We start from the raw sequence: 25,922 nt of genomic DNA on the forward strand, positions 1-25,922 counted from the left end.
CCCTGTCTGTGGTTAAGTGAGTATAAAGCCTTAACACTGTAGACTTAAGGCTGTTTCACTCACTCTCGCGCGCTTTCTCTCTCATTCATTCCTACGTGTAGGCTCACACGCCTGCTCTCCTCTCTCTCTCTCAGAATGACAATTCTAGGTATAGCTTTTGGTATTGTTTTCTGCTTACTTCGAGTCGTTTCTGGAGAAAGTGGCTATGCACAGAATGGTGAGTCATTTCTAACTTTTCTTTAGGATTTCAGATGATCTCGAGAATGGCTTCAGGTGGCTCCCTAGCAGACCTGAGCCGGGCACTGGGCTGGAATGGAGGACTTTGCATGTACTCAGTCATTGTGTATGTTCTAACCGCCAGGACAGAGGGCTGGGGGCAATCCTGAGGTGGTGTATAAAGTCTTAGAATTGTCCAGAGAAATGCATTTGACCTCCAAATGTGGATCTTAATGTTGGCCAATACCTCTGCTCTAATGAAAAGAACACCCATACGGAATGCAACAGTGGAGCCTGTAGATTATATCTTGTTAAGAAATCAGCTAGATTTTGTTTTGCTTAGCTTTTTAGGAGGTTTCAAAAGCATAACTTTCGTGGTAAAATAACGTCTAGAAACAACAGCTTGGTCTGCACTTACCATTGTTGCATCCCCAGCACCTAAAAGAGTGTGTAGGACACAGCGGACGTTCAATTATAATATTTAAATTTACAATATTTGAAAATTTCTTCAAAAAAGGTATTTTGATAGATTTATGTGAGATTCTTAGTAACTAACAATAGCTAAAGATGTGAGTTGTCTCATTGAAATACATTTAATTGTCTCCCTATTAACAAATTTACTGTCATCTAGTAGTTCTCTTTGGGATCCTTGGCGTATTTAGTACCTACAAGACGCTGACGCCTGCTTGGTAAATAGATTATAATTGTAACAAACCTGCAGACAAGGGTAACGCAGCAGCAGGGGTAACCTGGGAAGTGGGGCCACCCATTTGTTCCTGAAAATTAAACTTTTCTACTTTAAAAGTTAAAAAGTATTTTCTTATCAAAGATATCACACATGTCAGCCCAATGACTCAGCTTCGATGGTTTAAGTCAGTAACTTCTAAGGATGGAAGTCCCTAGAATATTTTCATTACAGGAATTATTGACATTTTGCAGTGTGACCATGCATGACTCACTGTGTGGGGGACACTCATTATTCCACCGTAAATGCTGCCCGGTGCTCTGCGCGGAGAGACTTGGCACGTAACACAGGAACCTTGCTCTGTGAAGGATAACACATTCCCTCTGCTTCTCCCCGGGGACCATACCATTTTAAAAAGAAAATAAGAATTCTAATTGAAAGCTGCGTTTTTCACTTCAACTTTTTAAGTTTCAGACATTTTTAGGAGATTTGTGACTTTCCATCCACATGATCATCTCAAAATACTTCCCAGTTTGGTGTGTAAATTAATCAGCGGCTGTTTGCTGAAAGATAAGTTAGTTCTCTGACAACCACAAGGATGAGCAAGAGAAATAATGACTAGTTTTAAAAAATCCAAACCACTTACACCTTTAATCAACTAATTCCTTTCAGTGGGAAGACATCTAAATCACACTACCTTGTCTATAATACACATTCCAAAATATTCTTTTATGAAAAACTATGCTGAGATACTGAGCACTTAAAAATAGGTTAATTCACTACTGTTCAAAAGCCCTATGCAATTTCAAAGCCATAGTAATAACATCTTTGACATCGAACTCTTCTTCTTTTTCAAAGAAGCTCCAAAGGTTTCACATTCATATTCTCGGAATTAGAATTGTTATTTTACCTTTTCGTTACTTATTTCTCAAAATGTGTTAACAGTCATAGCGAACCCCTATTGCGTGCTTACTGTGTTCCGAGCCAAGTCTTTGTATTTGCTCCTCACGATAACATGAACTTACATAACAGAAAGCTGAGGCTCAGAGAGGTTGGGGCAGCTGACAGCGGACGACAGCTCCAAAGCAGAATCGCCAGGACGTGCACCCACATCTGCCCAGCTGTAGTGATGGGGACCTTACCCACGGTGCATGTTACTCTTACCTAAGACATTTTCCAGCTGAGTTCACGCAGAGCATCCTCTTTGTAAAATGACATGGAATTCTGCAAGTGGTGGAGGGAAATTTTTCTTGCCTAGTAATACCTGCTAAAGAGTCAGTGAGCTACACCTTGAAACCTTCCCACTTTAGTGGGTGGCCAGTGCTCTGTACACTGCATGAGAATATGTGGCAAACTCCCTTTACCAGACGATGTGGCTGAGGGCAGGGTGGGGGTGCTGTGCTCTGCCCTTGTCCAGCACCTCTATACTGTTCTCTCTCTGGGTGGCTTTGCATGTTGAAGTATTTTGGAGACAACGCTGACCCATGGCTGTCTGAATCCAAATAGCAATATAGGTTCTGTTGTACGGGGTGAGTGGGAGGTCTGAGGGCGGCCATGGAAGAAGGTCAGGCTAAAACTACCCAAAACCTTTCCATTGGGGAAGGCACCCGCTCTCAGGAACCGAGACCTAGGTCTGGGGATTCGGATGAGCACGGTTCATGGGCCCTGAGGGGTGGGAGGCTGCCCGCATTGTTTATGGCTGTGCTGAGGAGCAGGGCTGAGCCCCGCTGACATGGCATAGGGAGCTTGGCCGGGGCAGAATTGTGAGCTGGGTGGATTCCAGGAATGTCCCGAAAGAGCAGTGCCCACAGCTCTCATGTGGACGTGGCTTCTCCAGATGTGGTGCTTTGACGGAACCCACCTGGTCGGCTGGTTGGCCCACTCACCACCGGCTTCACTAACTTCCCTGCAGACCAGCCGGGGGTTTAAATGAAGGGGGTGCTGCTTGGACCTCTCATGGCCTAGGGGACACTCAGCTGGGGTTAACTTTAGTATATTTTATATCTGATTTAAAGCCCTATAAACATCTAGTCTAAGAATCGATGGGCCTGCAGCAATCACACACTCGCACTCGAGCGCTCAGGAGGGCTGTGGTGACTCGGGGTTTTCGCCCGTTCCTGTCTGAGTCCATTTGCTGACAGATTTTTCTCTATTAAATATTGTGAAGTATACATACAAAATGTCTCTTTCAACATAGGGCCTTCAACTGTGACAGAACTTTCCCAAAGTGACTGTAAAAAATTTCTGGTTCCCCACATACTCTTCAGAATGTGCTTGTATCTATGAGATAAGTTATCTATTGGAGATCAATAAGCACAGAAGCAGTACCTATAAGATTTATGGGAAAGTCCACGAGATCTAAGTCCTGTCAGACCAAATTTCTTTTTCTTTAATCTTTATTGTTAAAAGTATTGCCGAAACCGGTTTGGCTCAGTGGATAGAGCGTCGGCTTGCGGACTGAAAGGTCCCAGGTTCGATTCCGGTCAAGGGCATGTACATGGGTTGCGGGCACATCCCCAATAGATGTGCAGGAAGCAGCTGATCGATGTTTCTCTCTCATCGATGTTTCTAACTCTCTATCTCTCTCCCTTCCTCTCTGTAAAAAATCAATAAATATATTAAAAAAAAAAAAGTATTACATATGTCCCCTTGTTTCGCCCATCGACCCCCTCCGGCCCACCCTAAATTTTTTTTTCTAACCACATTTGCCTCAGTTGGTAGCTTAAGACAAATTACCTTAAATAAATCTCCTCACAACAGAGCTAACCAACGGTGCTTTTGGTTGCGACGCCTATTTAGGCAACGGAAAGCTATCCCTTGACTGTAAGACTTCTGTCACCTTCCTTCATTCAAAGACACTCTTGAGAGGGAGTGAATGGAGATTTGTAATAAAGTCAAAGGCTAGGTTAGGTAGCACATGACTATGGAGAGAGCGTATCTCTTACTTGAAACGTACAAACAACAGAAGAAATCACCGTTTAAATAAAGAAAAGACTGTACTTAGTGCTTCCTGCTAGGTCTCTAGGGCGTTAACCCAATGGCAGGAACATTTAGAAATATTCGGAGGTCATTTCTTGATTGCAATTGTTCTTTTGTTTCTACTAGAAAAATCTACGTTCATTTGGGTTTTCTTTGGGTTTGGGTTGATTTTTATTTAGTTTGGTTTTGAAAGCTTTTTCTCGTCTTTGCCTTTGGGCTTTTCTTCTTTAGAAAAACTATACCCACTTCTTCATGTCCGCCCCCAAAGGCTGCCGTTTCACTCACGTCACCGCGCCTCTCACACGGCCTCACTGACAGCTGCGCGTTTGTTCCCCCCAGGGGACCTGGAGGACGCGGAGCCCGACTCCTCCTTCTCCTGCTACAGCCAGCTGGAGGTGGACGGCTCCCAGCACCTGCTCCGCTGCGCTTTTGATGACCCGGACGTCAACAGCACCCACCTGGAATTGGAAATATGGTGAGAAGTGGGGGCTCCGGTGGGTGCTTAGAAATCTTCCTTCTCCGTGCTGTGCAGCAACAGTGGCCGAGGAAGGAGTGTGGGGCTGATTCTCCAATGGTACAATCCAATGAATTCACAGGCATCCTGGACTCCTTGTCCTTTGCCAGGAGACTCTTGCAAAGAAACTACCAGGTTCATCTTTCGGGTCCGGCTGCCACAGCTAAATGACGGTATGGATCTTAAAGATCCCGCCTCCCTCCTGACTTCATAGCAGAATTTAAATCCTGCTTCACCTAAGAAAAGTCTCTTGGCCTGACAGGAGACGGTCTCGTGTCTTCAAGCCGCACTCTGGTGCCTGGTTTCGAATGCCACCACCGCCACCTACCAGCTTTGGACCTACAGCTCGCTATGTAACTTATCTCAGCAGGTTTCTTCCTATGTTAAATGAGATATACTACCTCACAAGGAGGCTGTGATGACTAAATAATTTAATACTTCATTAATTTAATTAGAAAACATAGCCAATATGTAATAAGTAATGAAAACAGGCATTAAGTTAAAAAAAAAATCTATGAATATAGACCAAACTTTCACCTTCCTAACACAGTTTGACTTTAGGTTCTATTTTTAATATCGATTTTCCAAGAACCCACAGGAATAAATTGGCTCTTGGCTTCTTGCAGCCTCAGAGGAAAGGCCAAGAAGCAGAGAAAGCCTCTGTTTTGAAAGTCTGGTAAGAGCTCAGAGAGCTGCAGCTTCTCCTTCCTCCACACATCAGCTCATGCTGTTCAGAGTTACAATCTCTGGTGACCAGAAAAAAAAAAGACTCTAACCTGAAATCCTGACATGTGGCTATCTCCAAATTTCTATCAGATGACCTAATTTTAGTTGGTTTCCTTGTAAGGAAAGTGGGTCAGGATCCACCAGCAGTAAAAGAGGCCTTCTTAAATTCTGTAGACACTCAGCCAATCCTCGCCCCCTGATATGGGGTCCAGAAAAGCCCTGAATTCCATGTCATACATTAATTTAATTTACAGGAGCTTCCTGCATCTGTTCATGCAGAGATCCCTGCTGCAGTCACTGGACTGATATGGTCTTGAACTTGAATTTCATAGCATGGTCCCCATCTGCCTCTGTCAGTTCACTTCTGTAGCACTCTTTCCAGGAATAAAATATGTCGAGAGAATAGGAACTGACACTATCCAGAGTCTGTGCTGCAACTAGACCTCACGAAAACACCAAACAACTCATGCAAACGATGCGCTCCTTTGTATGGGCAAAACCTCCTTCTAACATAGAGGTTTGGCTCTGGGTCCCCACACCGCCGTCGGTGGACGTCAGTGATCACTGTGGTTTCTCTTAGGGAGTCTGAGGCTGACCTTTCTGCCCACTTTCACTCACAGGCCATCTGACCACTTCCACGCCCCCTTGAGCAAACTTTCCCATGTCCTTTAGCAGGTCTTGATATTTCCTGCTGTATTTTAATCTATCCATAGTCCCCATTTGGGTGTTTTAATTGGATTCAGATATTTCCATTGGAAATGAATCACCTTAACACATGTTTTCAGTGTGAAACACTAAGTATGAACTCCTGAGTAGGTCATGGTGTTATTTTCACAAAGGTGTCTGCACCTTGAGAGTGGACGGGTGGAACTCCTAGATTCAGAGTGGACCGCGTATCTTACATTAAATTTACTTAAACAGAGAGCTGTATTTGCTGCTTAGATTGGGTTTCTTTTCCACCCTGAAACTAACTTTATGGAGCTCCCCCCACTTTAATATAAATTTATAGAAACTGGAAATCGCTAAAAACTGTGCTTTCTGCTAACATCATTGCACAGGTGGGATTATTGCTAGAAATAATAATAATAATATATATATAATAATAATAATAATAATAATAATAATAATAGAAACCAGGTGCTGTTTCCCAGCGGGCTTACCTGGGGCATTTGTCAGATGAATTTACCACCTGCCTGATCTGGCCGTCATCTCTCAGGTTTAGAAACCTAGTTGCTTCGTGTTCAATGTGAAGATCCGTCTCTCTGGGATGAACTTGAACTAGGCGAAATCACAGAGCTGGAACACCAGCATACCAAGTGACTACTTCACAGTCAGAGATACAGCTCTCATAGAGACCTGAAGATTCCTCCTGGGCTCGGGGTTGCACTTGGGGAAGGAGGGACAGAGAGGCCCCATAGGTTTCATATGAGTATAAATCTGCTCTCACTGGGGGACCTGAAAACATTTCATTTGCCAGAACTCTAGCTAGCTCTCAGGTACCTGGAGTGACAAAGCAGAGGAGCTGGGAATAGGCATCTAGGTTGGAATTCAAAACTAGCTCTGTGACCCCAGGGGATTAATCAAGCTCTCTGATCATAACAATTGCCTCGCATTGGGATAGAAACATGAGCAACTAACATAGGTCAGTGCCTGGAAATGGTACATAATGCTCTCAGTAGCATGATTTTCATTTTAAAAATGTGATCAAAAGGTTGTTCAGTAAATATAGAAGCAAACCGAGGAAATTTGTTTGTTGATTTTACGACTAGAGTTATTTGGTTCAGATCTCAATGTGATTAAATTTTTTAAACAAGTCGCCAGCATTTAAATATCTAGGTAGCTCTGTAAAAATCAGGTTTCATAATACTGGGCACATACATCAAAAAGTAGATGAACAGCATTCTGGCTGCCTCTCTAGATGCGGACTTAAATATCAGTCCTAAAGTTAGGCCCTCGTTTCTCATTTATATCACCTGCGTAGGTACTTGAATTTGGGCCCCTGCCTTTTAGGTGTTTGCATAATTTTTACAGTCAGTTCTCAGAAGGCAATTGTACACTCTTTATTTCCACATTCTTGGGGGCACCACAGTCACTGCCATGTACGCCTACAGATACCACTTCAAATGTGCCATGGTTTGTTTTCCTCAATTACCACCCATGTCGCAGGCTACACCCTGCCGATTGATTCTGCCTCACACTCTAGACTTCACTAGCAATATTTGTCAAGTGTTGGTAATGTAGTCCTCTCTATAGTAAACGACACTGACTTTCAAAGTTGTTCCATATTTTCAAGATAGATTCTGTTTTTCAGGGCCAAATAAGGAATGAAATAATTTTTGATTTTAATGTTTTCATGTAAATATCACATCACACTAAACTATAAAAGACTGCAGAAATTTTAGGAAGATGAAGGTGGGGTAAAGAAACAGGGGCTGCCCTAGCCAGTTTGGCTCAGTAGATAGAGCGTCGGCCTGCAGACTGAAGAGTCTTGGGTTCGATTCCAGTCAAGGGCACATGCCTGGGTTGCAGGCTCGATCCCCAGTAGGGGGCGTGCAGGAGGCAGCCAATCAATGATTCTCTCTCATCATTGATGTTTCTATCTCTCTCTCTCCCTCTTCCTTCCTCTCTGTAATCAATAAAAAGAGTTAGGAAGGAAGGCAGGAAGGAAGGAAGAAACAGGGCTGTGGTCTCTGGCAGTCTCTCCCTATTTTCAGAACAAGGGGATCTGTGTGAGTGATTTAGAGTTGATGTCCCCATGGAAGGTCCCACAGGGTCAAATCTGTTAGCCTCTAGTACTACTCGATACCTTTCCTTAAATATCCAAGAATGGTTTTATCCAACAGAAATACAATACAATTCACAAATGTGTGAGCCAGGTGTGAAATTTTAATTTTCTAACAGCCACATTTTTAAAAGGAAAATAATAGGTGAAATTAAGTTTAATAATATATTTTATTTAACCTAATATATCCAAAATATTATCAACCTGTAATCAATATGCATATTCTACATTCTTTTTTGCATACTAAACCTTCCAAATCTGCTGTGTATTTCATATTAAGAGCACATCTCAATTCGGACTAGCCATATTTCAAGTGTTCAATAAGTATGTGGATAGTGGCTATTGTGTTAGACCATGGAGTCCCAGAACATTCCTAACCCTGGCAATAAATGCATAGTTAGCAACGAAGTAAATTGTTTTAATGTATTTAAGTACATTGAAATGAATTGGATAGAATTGAGTTGAACTATGCATAGGGCACACTAAGTTTCCTCCAGTCACCTGAAGCCAGGCTCAGTGGCTCTAAGTGAGACTCTGCTCCAGGCCACAGTTTTATCGTAGTCTCCTGACAAGGCTTCCCTCACTCCACCCCCGCTCCATAAAGCAGCTCCTAGAATTCAGAGCCCTTAAAAGGATGCCCAGGCTCACAAGACAGCCATATGATGATCTTCATACTACATTGTTCATTAATCTCCTTCCCCCAAAAGTGGGAATGAATGAGAATACCATTTTAGATTCTTCTTAAACTTCCAGCAGTACCAGGAACTTGCTACATGTTAAGGATCTATAGCAGAATATGCCACACATGCTTTACTTCCCAATATATTCTACACTCATTGATTGAACTAAAAGCCATTATTCTTCTAATTTCTCCATATCACATATTTACCCGAACTTTAGAAATAGGACCCTGCCTCAATACACCCCTTCTATCCTTATTCATCAAATCATGCCAGTGTTGCCATCTTCAAAACTTCCTGTCTGACACTCCTCCCAAGGAGTGGCCCCTGGTGTCCATCTAGCTTACCGTAAACACTGGCTTTTTACCTGTACTCTACGCCAAGTGGGAAAACGCATTTAGCCCCAAAAAGAACACACGCTTGAGAAACTCCAACAAATACAAATACACACACACACACACACACACACACACACACACTCAAAACCAGAACAACTATATACCCCTAAAAGATAATAGTTAACTAAAAAAAAAAAAGCTACATTGGCGGAGGCGGGGTGGGGGGGGTGGGGGGGGGCGGGCAGTGGAGACAATGTTAAGGAATGTCCCACAAAGAGAAAATATATTGAGCCAATTAACAAACTTAAATAGAGATTAACCAGTCACTTTAACACCACAGCAGCCCAAAGGTGAGTGATTATGCACCTAAAGTTGAAGGGTTCTCCTTGGATTTTAGCTCCATGCCCACCTCACCTCCAGCCACACAGAGTCCATGGGTGATCATGTGAAGGGCTCGTGTGAGCACATGCAGAGAAACATGTACACATATCCAATTTACTAAAGAAAACCAATGCGTATTCTGGATTAGAGGTAGTAAAGGACCTTTTTAGAGCCTGTTTCCTATGATTTAATATATTTATACTAGAGGCCCAGTGCACAAAAATTTGTGCACTCGGCGGGGGGTGGGGGGGGTGTCCCTCAGCCTGGCCTGTGCCCTCTCACAGTCTGGGACTCCTCTGGGGATGATCACCTGCTGGCTTAGGCCTGCTCCTCGGAGGATTGGGCCTAAGCTGGCAATCAGACATCCCTCTGGCAGCTCAGGAGCCCTCGGGGGATGCCCACTTGCCAGTGGGGAGCAGACCTAAGCTGCAGTCGGACATCCTTAGCACTGCTGAGGAGGCAGGAGAGGCTCCCACCACCACCGCTGTACTGGCAGCCATCAGCCTTGCTTGTGGCTAAGCAGAGCTCCCCCATGTGGGAGCACACTGACCACCAGGGGGCAGCTCCTGCATTGAGCGTCTGCCCTCTGGTGGTCAGTGTGTGTCATAGTGACCAGTCATTCCCAGTCTTTCTGCTGTTAGGGTCAGTTTGCATATTACCCTTTTACTATATAGGATAGAGGCCTGGTGCACGGGTGGGGGCCGGCTGGTTTGCCCTGAAGGGTGTCCCGGATCAGGGTGGGGGTCCTGCTTGGGTGCCTGGTCAGCCTGGGTGAGGGGATGATGGCTGTTTGCAGCTGGTCACACCCCCTTCAGGTTGGGAGTCCCCACTGGGGTGCCTGGCCAGCCTGGGTGAGGGGCTGAGGGCCATTTTCAGGCTGGTCGGCGACTAAAGCTCCCAGCCTCTCCTTTTTTTCTTCTTTTTTTAATTCTGGGATTTATTTACCTTCTATAATTGAAACTTTGTTGCTGTCACTGGAGCTGAGAGCCAGGTCCTACTCGCTCCAGCTCTGAGGCCACGGCCTGCTGAAAGCAGGTATCTGTGGTTTGTTTAGCTTCTATAATTGAAACTTTGTTGCTTTTGGAGCTCAGAGCCGGGCTGCAGCAGGTGGGGAACCTTGGCTTCCTCCATCACTGGAGCAAGCAAGCCTCCTGCTTGCTTCAGCTGCATGGCTGCCGGCCGCCATCTTGGTTGGGTTAATTTGCATATCGTGCTGATTAGCCAATGGGAGGCGTAGCGAAGGTATGGTCAATTACCATGTTTGTCTATTATTAGATAGGATGATTAATGGGAAGAATTCTTCTCATGTAAGCAAACTTACACAGAGGTGCTTTTTCTGCCACAATCCCCACTTCCAATCTGACCCAGCTATACCTTTTTGGGGGGCTGTGTGGCTGGGTTGAAAGAGCATGTAGGAAAAACAAAGTGGTAATCATGGTTATCACAGAAGAGGGAAATTATATGGAGGTTGAGAAAAGAAGAGAAATTAGTAATTTTACTTTATCCTGCATTGTTCAATGACTTTATAATGAGAAAACATATGTTCCATTACTTCTTTAATTTTTATGCACTTTATTAATTTATTTGATTTACTTTCTTTGTTGATAATTCGTTTGGGGAGTCACACTTACCTATGGTGAAATGTACAGATCTGTAGTGATTCTGAGAAACAAATCTGACATGTCACCATCGCCTCAGTCAAGACACAGAACGCTTCCTTTGCCCTAAGAGGACACCTCAGGTCCCCTTCCACTCACACTGCACTCCTGTGGGCAGTCTCAGTTCTGAATTCTATCACTTCGGTTTTGCCAGCTTCTGATCGTTCTTATGAACGGAATAACACACCGTTTACTCTTTCCTGTCTCACTCCTTTTGCACAGCACAGCGTCTTGAGATTTATCTATACTGACATGTCTCCTGATTCATCTTTTCAATTGTTCAGTATCAATTCCACCCTATGAATGTATCACAGGTGTTAATCCTTTCTCCTCTTGATGGACATTTGAGTTTTTTTCAAGTTTGAGACTATTCTTTTTGTAAGTTGTTGACATTTTTGTACAAATCAGTTTGTCAATACACAGTTTTGTTTCTCCACGGGTTTCTCTGCAATAAAAATCTGAGTGGAATTGCCGTATCATGGGAGAAGGTGTATATTTCACTTTAGAAGAAACTGCGCAACAGATTTCCATTCCACCTCCTACCAACAATGTATGAGCTACAATCATTTCTAACATTTGGGTCTAAAACAGTATCCAGTAATTTTTATTTACATTTCTCAAATAACAAATAATGTTGACCACCTTTTCATGTATTTGTTGGCCATTTGTATCTGTTTTAGCAAAGCTTTTGTCTTTTTTTATTGAGTTATTTGTCTTTTTATTATTGATGGGTGTAAATTCTTTATATGTACTGGATACAATTTGTATGTCAGGCATATGTATTACAGTTATTTTTCTTTCAGTCTGTAGCTTGCCATTTCATTTTCTTAATGGTGTATTTTAATAAACCAGAGGTTTTTCACTTTGATGAAGACCAAGATAGCCATCATTTTTCTCTTTTATATATTTTTTGTGTGTCATTACTATCTTTGTCTACTGTCAGAGTTAGGAAGATACTTTCCTCTGTTTTCTTCTAAATACTTTATGGTTTTAACCTTTATGTTTAGGTCCATAATCCATATCTAATTTATATTGTATAAGATTGAGGTTTATATTTTCCATACATCTGTTCAGTTGTTCTAGGACAATTTGCTGCAAAGATTTTCTATTTTCCATTTAATTGATTGGGTTCCTGTTTTAAAATCAATTAACCTTATAGGTCTGAGTCTATTTCCAAACTCTATATACTTTCTATTGATCAACTTATCTATCCTTATGCCAGTGCTACACTGCCCTGATTACCATAGCTTTACAGTATTTAATTCAAGAGCTCAGAATCCTATTTGTTCTACTTTTTTCATGTTGTTTTGGCTATTCTTTGAATTTCCACATAAATTTTAGAATTGTCTTATCAATATTTATAAAATCCTGCTGAGATTTTGTTTAATATTATATATGCCAATTTGGAGGATTTTTCCATCTTTTTCTTACTGAATTTTGCTAATCCAGGAAAGTAGCTCTCCACTTATTTAGATCTTCTTTAATAGCTCTCAGGAATATTTTGTAATTGTCGTTGCAAAGGCCTTAAACATCTTTTATTAACTGTTATTTCTAAGCATTTTATATTTCTATTGCAGAAATGGAGCTGTTCTTTTTTAAAATGATTTTCTAATTTTTTGATACTAAACTATAGAAATATAACTGCCTTTTGTACAATGACTTTGTTGAATTCACTTCATTATTTCCTGTAATTGCATTGGAGAAAATGGTCTTCCATGTAAACAAACATGTGGTCTGCAAATAAAGGGTCTTTTTTTTTTTCCTTTTTCAATCTGGGTGCCTTTTACTTCAGAGATTTAAGATGTTATTCCAGTGTTTTCTGGTTTCCATAGTTTCTGATGGAAAGTGATAATTTTTCCTGGATGTTTACAAGATTTTCTATTTGTCTTTGTTTTTCAGCCATTCAACTATGATGTGCTTAGTTTTTATGATGTGTTTTGTTTTTTTCCACATTTGGGAAATTTGGAGCCATTATATTTTTAAATATTTGTTCAGCCAAATTCTTTTCTTTCTCTCTTCTTGTTCTGGACCGTTAATTACATTTATCCCTTTGATGTTGTTCTACAGGTCACCAAGACTTTTTATCTCAGAATAAATAATGTCTATTGACCTATCTTCATGTTCACTAACCCTTTGTTCTGCCATCTTCAATCTGCTGTTAAATCCATCCCGTACATTCAGTACATTTAAAAAAATTGTAGATACTTGTTATAGTATTTTTAATTTGTTCTCCTTTATAGTTTCCACTTCTCCATTAAGATTAAACATCTGTTCCATAACCCTGACAATGTTTTATGTTTAGCCCTGGAACATATTTACAAGAGCTGCTCTAAAGTCATTTTTCTGCTAGTCCCAACATCTGGATCATCTTAGGGTCAGAGTTGAAGTCACACAAATGAAGCATACTTGTGTTGTTATTCCATTGTATACAGAAACTACTACTTGAATTAAGACAAATACCTGTTTTTTTCCTACAGTGACAGCCTTTTGGTTGCAGGGTGCCTGAATTTTATTAAACTGCAAGAGATATATTTCATCAAGACAAATAAATTCTTACTGATTGGAGACAGCAAAATATGTGTGAAGCTTGGACAAAGGATCTTAACTTGCAGGAAAATGAACATAGTCCATATAGGTAAGAAGAGTAGCGGGGGCGGGGGGGGGGGCGGGTGTCGGGGGGGTGACTTCCATCTTTCAGGTATCTGAAGGTATTGACTGTCTCTGGAGTTTCTGGATTTTAAAAGTACACAGATCATGAAAGCTATTTGCATTAGAGAATAACAACTTCTCTGATACAAATAATTTTTATTTTATTTTTCAACCACAGTTTGCATTCAATACCATTCTGCACCAGTTTCAGATATTCAGCAAAGTGGCCAGAAAAAAAACATGCACCCTCCATAGTGGTCCCTCTGCTGCCCCGAACACCCCACCTGTCCCATACCCCATTATCTCAACATCATTGACTGTATTCCCACACTACAAACTGCATCTCTGTGGCTATTCTGCACCTACCAATTGGTACTGCTTGATTCCTTCAACTTTTCACCCAGCCCCCCTACTTCCCTCCCTTCTGACAGCTGTCAGTCTATTCTTTGTGTCTATGAGTCAGATCATTTTTAAAAGAAATGAAAGTTTTGAAGCTTATGCTATTAATTCTTACCGTAATAATTCTCTGAGTTTTCACACTCCATGAGTGAGAGTGGTTGGAACCTATACATTAAATAGAAATTCATCCATATGACGTGTTAAACTGGAGCTGGGTCTCCAGTCATCCACTCACTCATGTCCTTTCCTTCCTCATCTCACCTTCTCCTAAATTTTCTGTAGTCTTCTCCCCCTATACTTACCACATTCTGAGTGTGTTTAGCTAAATAATCACATCATTCTAAAAAGTAAATATACCTTCTGGATTAAAGTTCTCCAGAGGAAACAGAACCATTAAGGGAGATATATATTTCCTGCCCAGCGCAGGAAATCGTGCACGGGTAGGGCCCCTAGGCCTAGCATGCAATCAGGGCCATCTTCCGCCCGCTCGCCAGTCCCCAGTCCTGCCCCATTTCCACCCACCCAGTGCCCCATGGTTCCCCGTTCGCCATGCTGCAATCCGAGCCTGTGGGCAGGGGGAGGGACCAAGAGGTGGTCAATGCACCTCATAGCAACTGGTCAAGTGGTTGTTCCACTCGTTATGCCATTATGGTCACTGGGCTTTTATTATATAGGATATTTTAAGAAATTGGCTCACACGATTATGGGAGCTGGTAAATCTGAAATTTTTAGGACAAGCCAGAAAGCTAGAAATTGAGGTTAGCATGGATATTATAGTCTTGAGTGAAAATTCCCCAGGGCAGGCCAGGCTATCTGGAAACTCAAGCAAGTTTTTTATGTAGAATTCTTGAAACAGAATTTTTGCTTCTTCTGGGAATCTGTCTTTACTTTTCAGGCCTTCATCTAATTGGATGAAGACTACCCTATAGAGGGTAATCTGTTTTACTCAAAGTCTACTGATTTAAATGTTACCTGTGTCTTTAAAAATATATATATACTGTACTTCACTCTAGTGTTTGACCAAACAAGTGGACACCATATTGACACATGAAGTTACTATCACACCTTCCTAAGAGACCCTATTATTGAGGATAGATGCTGAATCTGATTTGACCTAGAATACATATATCACATTTGGCTAAAAAATATAGTTCAAATAAAATTATAATTATAATTTGAATTACTAAACTCATCTGCATGTTTTCTTTGAATCTATATAATATCCATATACATAATAATAAAATCAATAAATTCATTCAATTAACTGGTTATAAGTCAATTTCAATTACCAATTTAACTTTTGGTTACCAGGCAAGTAAATCAAAACAATCAGAGAGACTGGGATAAAAAAATGTTTTCCATTGCTTACAGATTTATGACCCTGAGGTGAGTAAAGTTCTTTATACTCAGAGATACCCTGGTATAGGGCGAGGTCTGAGCCAATTATGATACGTGAGTATAATGGAATCCTAACTACTTGCACATATTCTACCTGTGGAGATTTCATACGTATGTATGAAGAACTGTTCAAAGCGATTGACGAGATGAATTCTTTTGCTGGTTTTAAATACTATGGCTCTGTCTCTCCATATTCTCAACCCCACCCCAGACTTACCCTCTAAAAATAAAGTTAAATGTAGGAGAGCACTACTCCTTAGAGACCACAAAGAGAAACTTGGAATTTAGCCTCAGCTTTACTTCGCTGAGGTGGTAAAATAAAGAGTGAAGGCAAAAGTTCCAGATGTGACCAAGTATCGGTGGTGGGGCAGAGACCAAACAGGTGTGAGTGCCAGCCAGGCGGGGATGACAGTCACAGTCTGTGACACAAGCCAGCTAGGTTTCGCTCATCTGGAGACTTGGCTGCTGTGCATGGGTGTTCAGTTTGTGCCCTGCACGAGAGCACTGTATTGCAGGTTTACCATTTGCATGACAAATACTGTCTATCCGCTCTCAGTCCTCGGACAGAGCCCTGGAGCAGCAGAGGAGAGCCCCTTCCTACAGAAACCCACGCCGCACACATGGCCCGCGTGCATCTTATAGGGAGAGAGAGCGTGTGAACACTCGTGGCACATCCATAGCCCCGGGGCAGGGGGCACCCTGCCCCATCGGAATCCCCAGATCTCACGTGCCCATAGGATCCATATTCTATACCACCCAGCAGTCTACAAACCTGACATGCCTCATTTGAGGGGCCAGGTGGGGGTGAGGAGAGGCAGTGTGTGCACACTGCTGGTAGCATGGACCCTCTGGAGTATTACAGGAGAACCTCAGGGCTTTGGAAAGCACCCCTGGGGAACGAGGAGGAGTAGTGAAGGTGAGTCTACAGTAGCATCTTTTCTGGCTCCGTCACGTAATGAAACCTAAGGTGGATGCTCCTGAGTGAACCTCACAGCCAGGGCTCCCCTGCAGCGACCTGCCTCCTCACCCACTTCCTGTCTTTAGGTCTAGAGGGGCAGCGTCCTGCCTTCCTACTTTTCTTGGCAGGGTACATTTATATAATTGCTCAGGTTGTGCAAGAATTAATACACGTTTTAAACTGTTTGCTTGAGGAATGAGCATCCTTTTCGAATGTGCTCATAGACAGCACTTAGGCTAGAGGCAGACATGGAGAGGGGCCCTGAACAAGCCAGTGGGAAGCAACAGAGCCAGAAACAAAAGCTAAAGGAAGCACAGCGAGGATCAGGTCAGACAGGATTGAATTTCAGTCCCCTTAAGCCACCCCCACAGGGGCCTCTCTGAGACTATAGTGGCTATAAGTGATTGCTGATGGAAGATGGCACAACTAACACACTTGGTACTTAGTAGGTATATAATCAATATTAGTCTGGCCTTCCCTTAATTCTTCCTTTATCTTCCTCAGGAGATGGGGATGGAAGGGACTCCATGGCAGATTGCTTGTTGAGAATGTGAATTTTAATTATTCCCTTCAATGAAGGGCAGGAACCAGCTTGGCAAGTGTCAAGGGGTTGACAGCATTCTGTTGACTTGTTTCTCTACACCCATCTCCTTTCCTCCTGCTTCCTTTTAGGGCTCCGTCCCTTTATCTAGTGCATCCACGTTAATAGAGGATCAACTTCCCCTTTCATGAGACGTCGAGGGTAAGGAAGGAGCCACTTCCTCTTTATAGTACTGCTGGAGCATTACAGGAGAAACCTGGCCAGTCAGCACTATGAGAAACTGATGGCAGTATGTGGGTCAAACCCCACCGCACGAGTTCATTTTACTGGGTCAGCAAATCAGTCTGAGAGCCCAGCTCGGACTGCCCGGAATCCAGTTCTGTCTACTGAGTGAAAGTTTGATGAACACACTCGCTCATTCATTAACAACAGGTTTAGGTTAGACTTTAACTTATGTGTTCCTCCATCTTCTTGAGATAAGCCATGCAGAACAGTGGCTGCCACATCTTCAGATAACTGACCTCCCAGGCTTTGGTGAAAGAGCAGCTAAGAGGCCAAGAGGGGGAAGCCTCCTGCCAGTGTGGGGAGGCAGCCTGACACACATGCTCTTCTAGGAATTCAATACCTTCCTCAGCATTTGTTCTGCCTGAAATAATACCTATCTCCCTCCAACCGCATTTCATATATGGTGCATGTGACCCTAGCAGCCACGCTGTGAGGCAGACAGGCAGAAGGAAGAAGCCAGAGAGGGGTTTAGAGCAAAAGCAAAAGAGACTGAAGGAGGAGGCAGCCTGAGGTCACACTGGAAGGTCCAAGCCAGGGCCAGGATGCAGACCGTCGAATCCTATAGAAAGCTGAAACGAGGTGTAGACCTACCACCTGATCTTATTGGAACAATGGAGACTGGAAGTCTACATACTCTGCGTTGGGGCTAGTTCATAACAAGTGTTCAAAAGAATGAGAAGAATGTGTTTTAGTAAAATTAGCAGCTGTTGTAACAAATAAGCCCTAAACATGTGATATCTCGACCACCATCAAGTTTATTTCTTGCTCTTTTAAGAACCAAATGGGTATTTTTAACCTGTGGGTGGAGGTCCTCCAAGCAATATTCAGGCTCGTTCATCCTGTAGCTTCACTGTCTTCCATATATGACTCCAATAAGTGAAAGGGGACCAGGCATAGGGCCACACATGTGGGGTTTCTAGGCCAGGATTGGAAGTACTACACAGCACTTCCACTCACCCTGCTCTCTAGGCCACACCCAATTGCAAGGGAGGCTGGGAAATGTAGTCAGGCTTTGAACCTGGAGAAGAAGAAATGGTTTTCTAAACAGGAATGTGATTTTCAGAGTAGATGAACTTTAAAATTATAATTATTTTTCTTGACTGCCCTCTAGGCTGACCTCATTTCTTTTTCCTTTTCAGTTAAACCTGAGGCTCCTTTTGACGTAAGAGTCATCTATCGTGAGGAAGCAAATGACTTTGTGGTGACATTTAATACATCACACTTGCAAAAGAAATATGTAAAAAATTTAATACATGAGGTAGCCTACCACCAGGAAAAAAATGAACATGATTGGATGGTATGTGGGTCAACTACATTTATAGGTTATGATATTTATAAATATGTGTATATGAATATACTGAATAAATAAGTTACATATATAAATTAAAATATATAAATGTATGAAACTATAAAATAGGAACTTCTTAATATTATATCTTTTTTCTTCCAGAGGTACATTTACTTAGGCCCTAGGCCCTAGGTCCTAGGGAGGTCCCCAAGTAATTTTATCCTCAAAATGTACCTTTTACTGAAAACCTTCTAAGAGTAAAAGATTCAAATCTCCTCTGGCCCAGTCCTCTTCTGTTTGCCCCCCCCCCACCCCCCGCTCCTCTTGGGGGAGGGGGTGTTTTGTTGTCGTTGTTGTTTATTTTTATATTGTTTCTAAATTAAATTGTTGGGCTAACAATATAAGTCAAGACCAAATAAAAATCAATCCTCTTTACTTGGGATCCTTAAAAGGTATCCTATTTAGCACAACTTTCACAGGTAAATCAGGCAAAAACATCACCAAGTCATAACCACTGATTTATGGAAGTTGTGGGAGCAGTGGAATGGAGGAGAAGAAGAGAGGAAGGTAGAATTATACCTTTTTAGAGGGAAATAATTTTTGCTCACTCACCTTACCACGCCCTCTCACCTTTACTTGGGATGTGAAAGGAGAGAGACAGAAAAAGAAGAGATTGAAGAGTTGGGGGAGCCCAACTCACCTGAATAAAGACCCCGGCACCACTGCCCTCTTCCACCAACTGTCGCATCATTTATGAGCTCAGAGCCTCTGTCAAACTCTACTGCTAACCCTTCCACATGCCAGTTTTTTCTTGTAACAAATATGAGAGAACTTTGAGCGAATGTCCACATGACTAAAGATGCTCAACTTGAATGGGTTGGGAGATCTGGGCAGCACCTTTCTTCATCCTAAAAATGTTGTGGCACTTTTTGCTCTTCAGCACGTGAATTTGTCCAGTACAAAGCTGACACTCCTGCAGAGAAAGCTACAACCTGATGCCATGTATGAGATTAAAGTCCGATCCATCCCTACTGATTATTATAAAGGCTTCTGGAGTGAATGGAGTACAAGTTTCCACTTCAGAACTCCAGAGGCCAAGGGCCCAGGTGAGAAGTGACTGCGGACTCTCTGTTTCCCGCAGAGGGCTTTGCAGGTCAAAGTATGTGAGTGAGAACGAGAGCAAGAGAGAGGATGCCTTTCTTTGGAGAGGACCTGCCATCTTTGCCCTTTCTGTGATGAACCAGGGAGGAGTGGGAGTTGATCAATTGATGAAGGCTGTCTGGACTCTACTGGCCTGGGTGCTCTAGGACAGTGATGGCGAACCTATGACACGCATGTCAGAGGTGACACGCAAGCTCATTTTTTTGGTTGATTTTTCTTTGTTAAATGGCATTTAAATATATAAAATAAATATCAAAAATATAAGTCTTTGTTTTACTATGATTGCAAATATCAAAAAATTTCTATATGTGACACGGCACCAGAGTTAAGTTAGGGTTTTTCAAAATGCTGACTCGCCGAGCTCAAAAGGTTCGCCATCACTGCTAATACTTCTGAACAAAATTCCCACCCACTGCCTCCAGTTTACCAATTCAGACTGGGATCTCAGTGACTGGTGTTTCTAAGGCCCCTCCAGGAAACACTTTTGTGGAAGGCAGATTGGCAGGCTGATGGGGCTCTCCCATGCCCTTCTTTCCAGAATAATGAAAATATCCTGCTGGTACAGGAAAGGAGAGTGGCCAGAAGAGCCAAAGGACTTGGCTCAGGCAGATCCCTGGGGACCTGAAGCATCGCACATATATCTCCCTTTTGGGGAATGAGATGATTGAGATTGCAAGGAGGGTATCTATTCATCACCCCCCCCCCCCCCGCAGTTTGGCTCCTTTCTCTTGATGATGGGAGTCTAAAAGGGAGTGCTGGTGTCTTTTAAAAAATATTTTTATTGATTTCAGAGAGAGGAAGGGAGAGGGAGAGAGAGATCAAAACATTGATGAGAGAAAAAAATATCAATCAGTTGCCTTCTCCATACCCCACACTGGGGCTTGCCCAAAACCTAGGCATGTGCCATGACCAGGAATCAACAGGCAACTTCCAGGTACATGGGATGATGCTCAACCAACTGAGCCACACCAGCTAGACAACTGCTGATATCTTTAATGCTAGGTCACTTTCACATTTCAAGTGACAGATGTTCTGAACCTGGTCACCTAAATCAGTGCCACTTACTGAAGTCAAGATTCCGCCATAAAGCTATGACATCATCCTGTTCTCTGAAGAGCAACATTCAAGAAATAATACAGAACCCGAGTTACTAAATAAACTCAGCTCATCCTGATAATGATGGCTAACTTAGAACTATCTTTGCATTCCAGGAAAGATGGAGCCTGTTCTACTAATAGTCAGCATTCTGAGTTTCTTCTCTGTGGCTGTGATGGTCATCTTGGCCGGTGTGTTATGGAAAAAAAGGTGAATTCCTTTAATCAAATGGGTGGTTATGTGGGATTCCAGAGAGTCAGAGCTCTGACTCTACTTACTGATTAGAACTGCAAAGGGGACTAAGGCATTTCAGAAACTATAGTGCCAACATCCCTCTTCATTCTCAGGCACTCATGAATTTCCAGTTTCCTAAGAGCTGAAATATATAAACCAAACATCAGGCAAATGCTTCCCACCCCCCAACTTTTTCTCCTAAAGAAGTAGGAGCCTGCCTCCAGAATTCCAGCACAATTGGAAACACCCATGGAAAAATGTAGAATATATGTGGAGTCTTATTCTAGCACAACATTCATGGGACTTTGGCATTCTACCTTATGAAAAGTCCATTTTTGTTACATCATAAAAAATGATGTTTTAAACACATACCAGTCCGTGCTCTAGGAAGATGCTATCAGCACAGGGCCACATATCCCAAGAATGCAAATACTCCAATTTGAAAAGCACCATCTTAAAGCAATTTCCCTGGGTAACTTAGAAAATATTCTTCACTTCTGCAAAAATGAGAGAGAATGGGTTGCTGCAAATAAAGAGAAGGAATAAGATGACAACGTATATATTGGGAGTAGATGAGAAGGTCCAATTGTAGCTTCATAACTACACCAAACCACTTCATTGCCACGCCTCATTGATCCTTTTATCCAGCACTGTTTCCCAGGGGTGTGTCATTATTTTTGTCTCATCCACAGAATAGATCACTGAAAACCATCTCTGGTCCAACTCCTCCACAGATGGTAGGACAATGATGCCCAAATAAGTCACTTCCCCAATGTGTTCCACCTAGCCATGGCAGAGCCAAGACTAGAAATGCATTCTTCTGTTCTGGCTCAGAATAAGTGGAAAGATCTATTGTGCCTGCTTCCTATGCCATGCTTTTCATCTATCAATGTTCTCTTATTTCAGAATTAAGCCTATTGTATGGCCCAGTCTCCCTGATCATAAGAAGACTCTGGAGCAACTGTGTAAGAAACCAAAAAAGGCGAGTGCTTCTGATGCTTTTCTGTCACTATGTTCAAGGCAGCCCAACAGCCAGGAATAATACTGCAGGATTAGGAATTGTTGAACCTCGAGTTTTGTTTTTTGGGTATTCCTAACCCAGGATTCCTCATAAGAGTCTAGCTGCAGCTTCTGGAGGTAGGAAACAAAAATGAAATAATAACATTTCAGGACTAGAAAGCACAGTTAGTGGTGATTTCAGACCTCAAGTGTCATAGCACCTCCAAAAGCAAAGAGACAATTAGAACATATGGGTTCATCTCTGATATTCTCTGGTAAACCCCTGTCAGAAGTTTTTAGATCTTTTCCTGAACAGCACATTTGACAGTGTGTCTCTCTGGTGCACTCTTTATGTCTTCTCTCTTTTTATTTTGATGCAGAATTTGACTGTGAGTTTCAATCCTGAAAGTTTCCTGGACTGCCAGATTCATAAGGTGGATGGCATTCAAGCTAGAGATGAAGTGGAAGGCTTTCTGCAAGACACATTTCCTGCACAACTTGAGGAGTCTGAGAGGCAGAGGCTTGGAGGGGGTGTGCAGTGCCCCAACTGGCCAAGCAAGCATGCAGTCATCACCCCAAAAACTTTCAGAAGAGATGCATCCCTCAGGTGCCTGGCTGGGAATGTCAGTGTGTGTGGTACCCCTGTACTCCCCTCCTCCAGGTCCCCAGAGTGCAGGGAAGGTGGCAAGAATGGGCCTCATGTGTACCAGGGCCTGCTGCTTGGGCCTGGAACTACAAATGCCACCCTGCACCCTCCATTTCCTTTCCAATCAGAAATCCTGACATTGAACCCAGCTGCCCAGGGTCAGCTCCTCCTCACTCCCTTGGGATCAAACCAAGAAGAAGCATATGTCACCATGTCCAGCTTCTACCAAAACCAGTGAACTGTAAGAAACCAGGGACTGGAACCAAGTGAACAACAAAAATGATCGAGCTCCCACTCTCCCTCACAGCATGAAGAAGACAAAACTAATGCAACCCTCTCTGTAACATACAGGATTTGGAATCATCGCTCCCCCACACCTCCCTCCCCACTTTCAGTGTGTGGCAGGAGCATTCTGCTTCAGATATCCAAAGGATTCAATTATTTCAGAAACTACAAAAAGCAGAAGAAAGGGTGGAGGAAAGGATGGAGATGGAGGGGCGAGGAAGGCAGGAGGGAGCAAGGAAGGAAGGTGAAGAGGACAAGAAGAAGAGCTGCTATTATAGGACTTGCTGAGTGTCCAGTACTGTGTCGGGCTCAGCATGTCTCCCTGCATCCTCACCACTATCCTGGGAGATGGGAGCAATTCTTATTCTTATTATTTTCTCTGTTACAGATGATGAAACTGGGGCTTAAAGTAACTTGTCCATGCTTCCCACTCAGCCAGAGGCAGAGCCAAAATTTGATGCCAAGAGTCTAAGGGCAGTCTCCCTGGAACCATGTGCCTTCCCCCTAACTAGGAGTTGTCCCATTCCTGAGTGCCCACCCTCACTAATAACAGGATGACTATATAATTCAAGTCCAAACTGGATCACTTTTGAAAGTGAAAGAAGTTATAAATAACTAGATGCCTGATGCACAAAATTTGTTCAAGAGTAGGCTTCCTTCCCCCGGCTGCCTGGCACCGGCTCCCCTCTGGCACCCAGAACCTGAGCTTCCCTCCAGCCGCCGGCAGGCACCTGGGATCAGGGCTTCCCTCGTAGCACCGGCTTCATCCAGAAGGTCATCTGGAAGGACCTCTGGAAGAAAATCCAGTCTAGTTAGCATATTATGCTTTTATTATTATAGATTACTCCAGGACAATAAGCATAAACTGGGGGTTTCCCAGGCAAATGGGGACACAGGGTCACCAGAACCAAAAAAGCTATAGGGAAGAGAATAGGGGAGAAATGGTGTCAGGATATGTGGAGTACCAGGCATGGCCCACCATGTCTGCAAAAAGTGAATGCCACAAAGCCCATTTCGTTTTGTGTTGTGTTGTGTTGTGTTTTGTTTTGTTTTTTTAAATTACCCTGGAGGGCGGTGGTACATGAGAAGCCCTGGATTTCTATTGTTGGTTATCAAGAGCCCAATCCTCTTGCTACCACTCCCAGATGCACTTATGGGAGGAAGAAAAACCTGCTGTCCACTCTGGTCACCCCAGAGCATGGTAGCAGCGAAGGGGGAATAATCCTTCTGTGTGTATAGAGGCAGTCCCGACCCAGTTTCATCCTCAAACTGTCCAAGCTCTGCAGCCATCGATGCTGCCGCAGACTTCAAGGAGATGGAGTTACGATAAGCACATGCAGCATGGGGAAGTGAAGATGGACAGGTTTGGGTTGGGGCTTGTTGTCATTTACCTTTTGTGTGTTTTTTCTTTGTTCTGATTTGAATTTGTCTGGGGGAGGTTGTTTTTAATTTTTGATTTTTACTGTTTTGTTTTGGAATGTCTGTGAAGGGAGTTTCAAGGGTGGACTAACAGATACTATCTATTGGCTTAGACCCAACAGTAATCAGAGCATCTACTCTTCAGCTGGTTCTTACTTTCCAAGTCCTTTTCTCTGAATCAGTAGTAATGAATATAATCCCGTCATCGCTCAGATTTGCTTCATGCCTGTGATCGTCACAGGACCTCCATGAGCGGTATCTCTTTCCTTTCCTTGACAAGTATTCATGAAAAGCCTGCTATGTGCAAACCACAGGGTTAGGAACAAGAGATCTAAGCTGAATAAGGTTGGGGCCCTGCTCTCATTCAGTGAAAAATGTAATGAAAGTGGCAGCTTTGTAAACAAATGGTTATAATCATATGAAGTGCTATCATGGAGGCATGTGCACAGTGCCTGCTGGCGACAGAGACAATACCACAATACACCAGCAAGGAGGAAACGCAGAGCCTGCGCACGTGAGCGGAAGACTTTTTCCACCAGGTGGGCGTGTGTTCTTCACCCTTTGCAGAAATGGGAGCCACGGTGACCTCAAAGAGGAGATGGGTCATCCCAGGAAACCTCCCACCCAACCTGGCTCTTTTGCACCCTATTCAGAGAGGCCCTCTGAAGTCTTTGTTGTCAATATCTCCAACTTATGAAAAAATGGAGACACAGAAGGCAGGTAAATTACTCAGTCTTCCATGTTAAGTCAGGACTAGAAGCCGTAAGTTTGCATCCCTGAAAAAACAGACAATCTCTTAAAGAAATGAGGAGACAAGTGGAGCCCCTCCAGGTTCAAAATCTTTCAGTGTTGTTTGGCATAGGTAATAATTTGAATTTAGTGTGAGATTGCCTGTCTGTTCCTGGAAGCATTTATAAACCATGTATCATACTCATAATCCTCACTGCTGCTAATGCTTGAATATATATATATATATATATATATATATATATATATTCCCTGAGACAACGTATGATGTAAGGAAACAAATTTTCTCTGATCAACCACACTTTGGGTTTTTATTAAGCAAGAAAAATTTCCGATCAGAGACTATATGTGAATGAGAGATGAAAACTGCTAGTTCTGTAGAGCAAGAAATGAAAAGAAAACTGATAGAGAGACAGCGGAAGTTGGTCAATAAAACAACCTAAAGTAGGGAGCCCTGCTCATTTGGTTGATTTTCTACCAGCTTTTGCCTCTCCTGTCACCCTGGTTCCATGGGAATTTGCTTCAGAAAGCCGAGTGTTGGCTGTTTCAGATGCATATGCTTGTGTTTTCATAGCATTGCTAGAGGGGCTTTGAGATCGAAGTAGCCAGGAAGATGGGAACAATCCGTGGATGGACAATTGGAACCATACAGATCTGACAGCATTTCTGCCAGCTCAGTAGGTGTTTTTTATTGGGGGGATGAGGGGGGGAGGGGTTATTCTTGTAAACATCCACTGTTCACTACAGTAAACCTTCCTCATTTGACCATCTACTTTCCACATGCATTACAAACATTTTTGCAGAGCTGCTAAATATATAAGTCTCTGATATTTAATTAAATGCTATGAAACTCTCCATG

The 25,922-nt window shown here is 42.8% G+C and overlaps 1 protein-coding gene across 1 annotated transcript; it reads left to right on the forward strand.

The window, feature by feature from the left end:
- Positions 1 to 18: 18 nt before the first annotated feature.
- On the forward strand, positions 19 to 23,806 carry IL7R (interleukin 7 receptor). Its single transcript, XM_081090495.1, has 8 exons — positions 19 to 217; positions 4,220 to 4,355; positions 13,437 to 13,594; positions 18,329 to 18,486; positions 19,418 to 19,583; positions 20,850 to 20,943; positions 21,874 to 21,949; positions 22,347 to 23,806. The coding sequence occupies exons 1-8, from the start codon at positions 136 to 138 to the stop codon at positions 22,848 to 22,850; spliced, it is 1,374 nt and encodes a 457-aa protein (XP_080946621.1). The 5' UTR covers positions 19 to 135; the 3' UTR covers positions 22,851 to 23,806.
- Positions 23,807 to 25,922: the final 2,116 nt, after the last annotated feature.

This window comes from Myotis nattereri (assembly GCF_964212035.1).
Source record: "Myotis nattereri genome assembly, chromosome: 4".
Classification (NCBI taxonomy): Eukaryota; Metazoa; Chordata; class Mammalia; order Chiroptera; family Vespertilionidae; genus Myotis; species Myotis nattereri.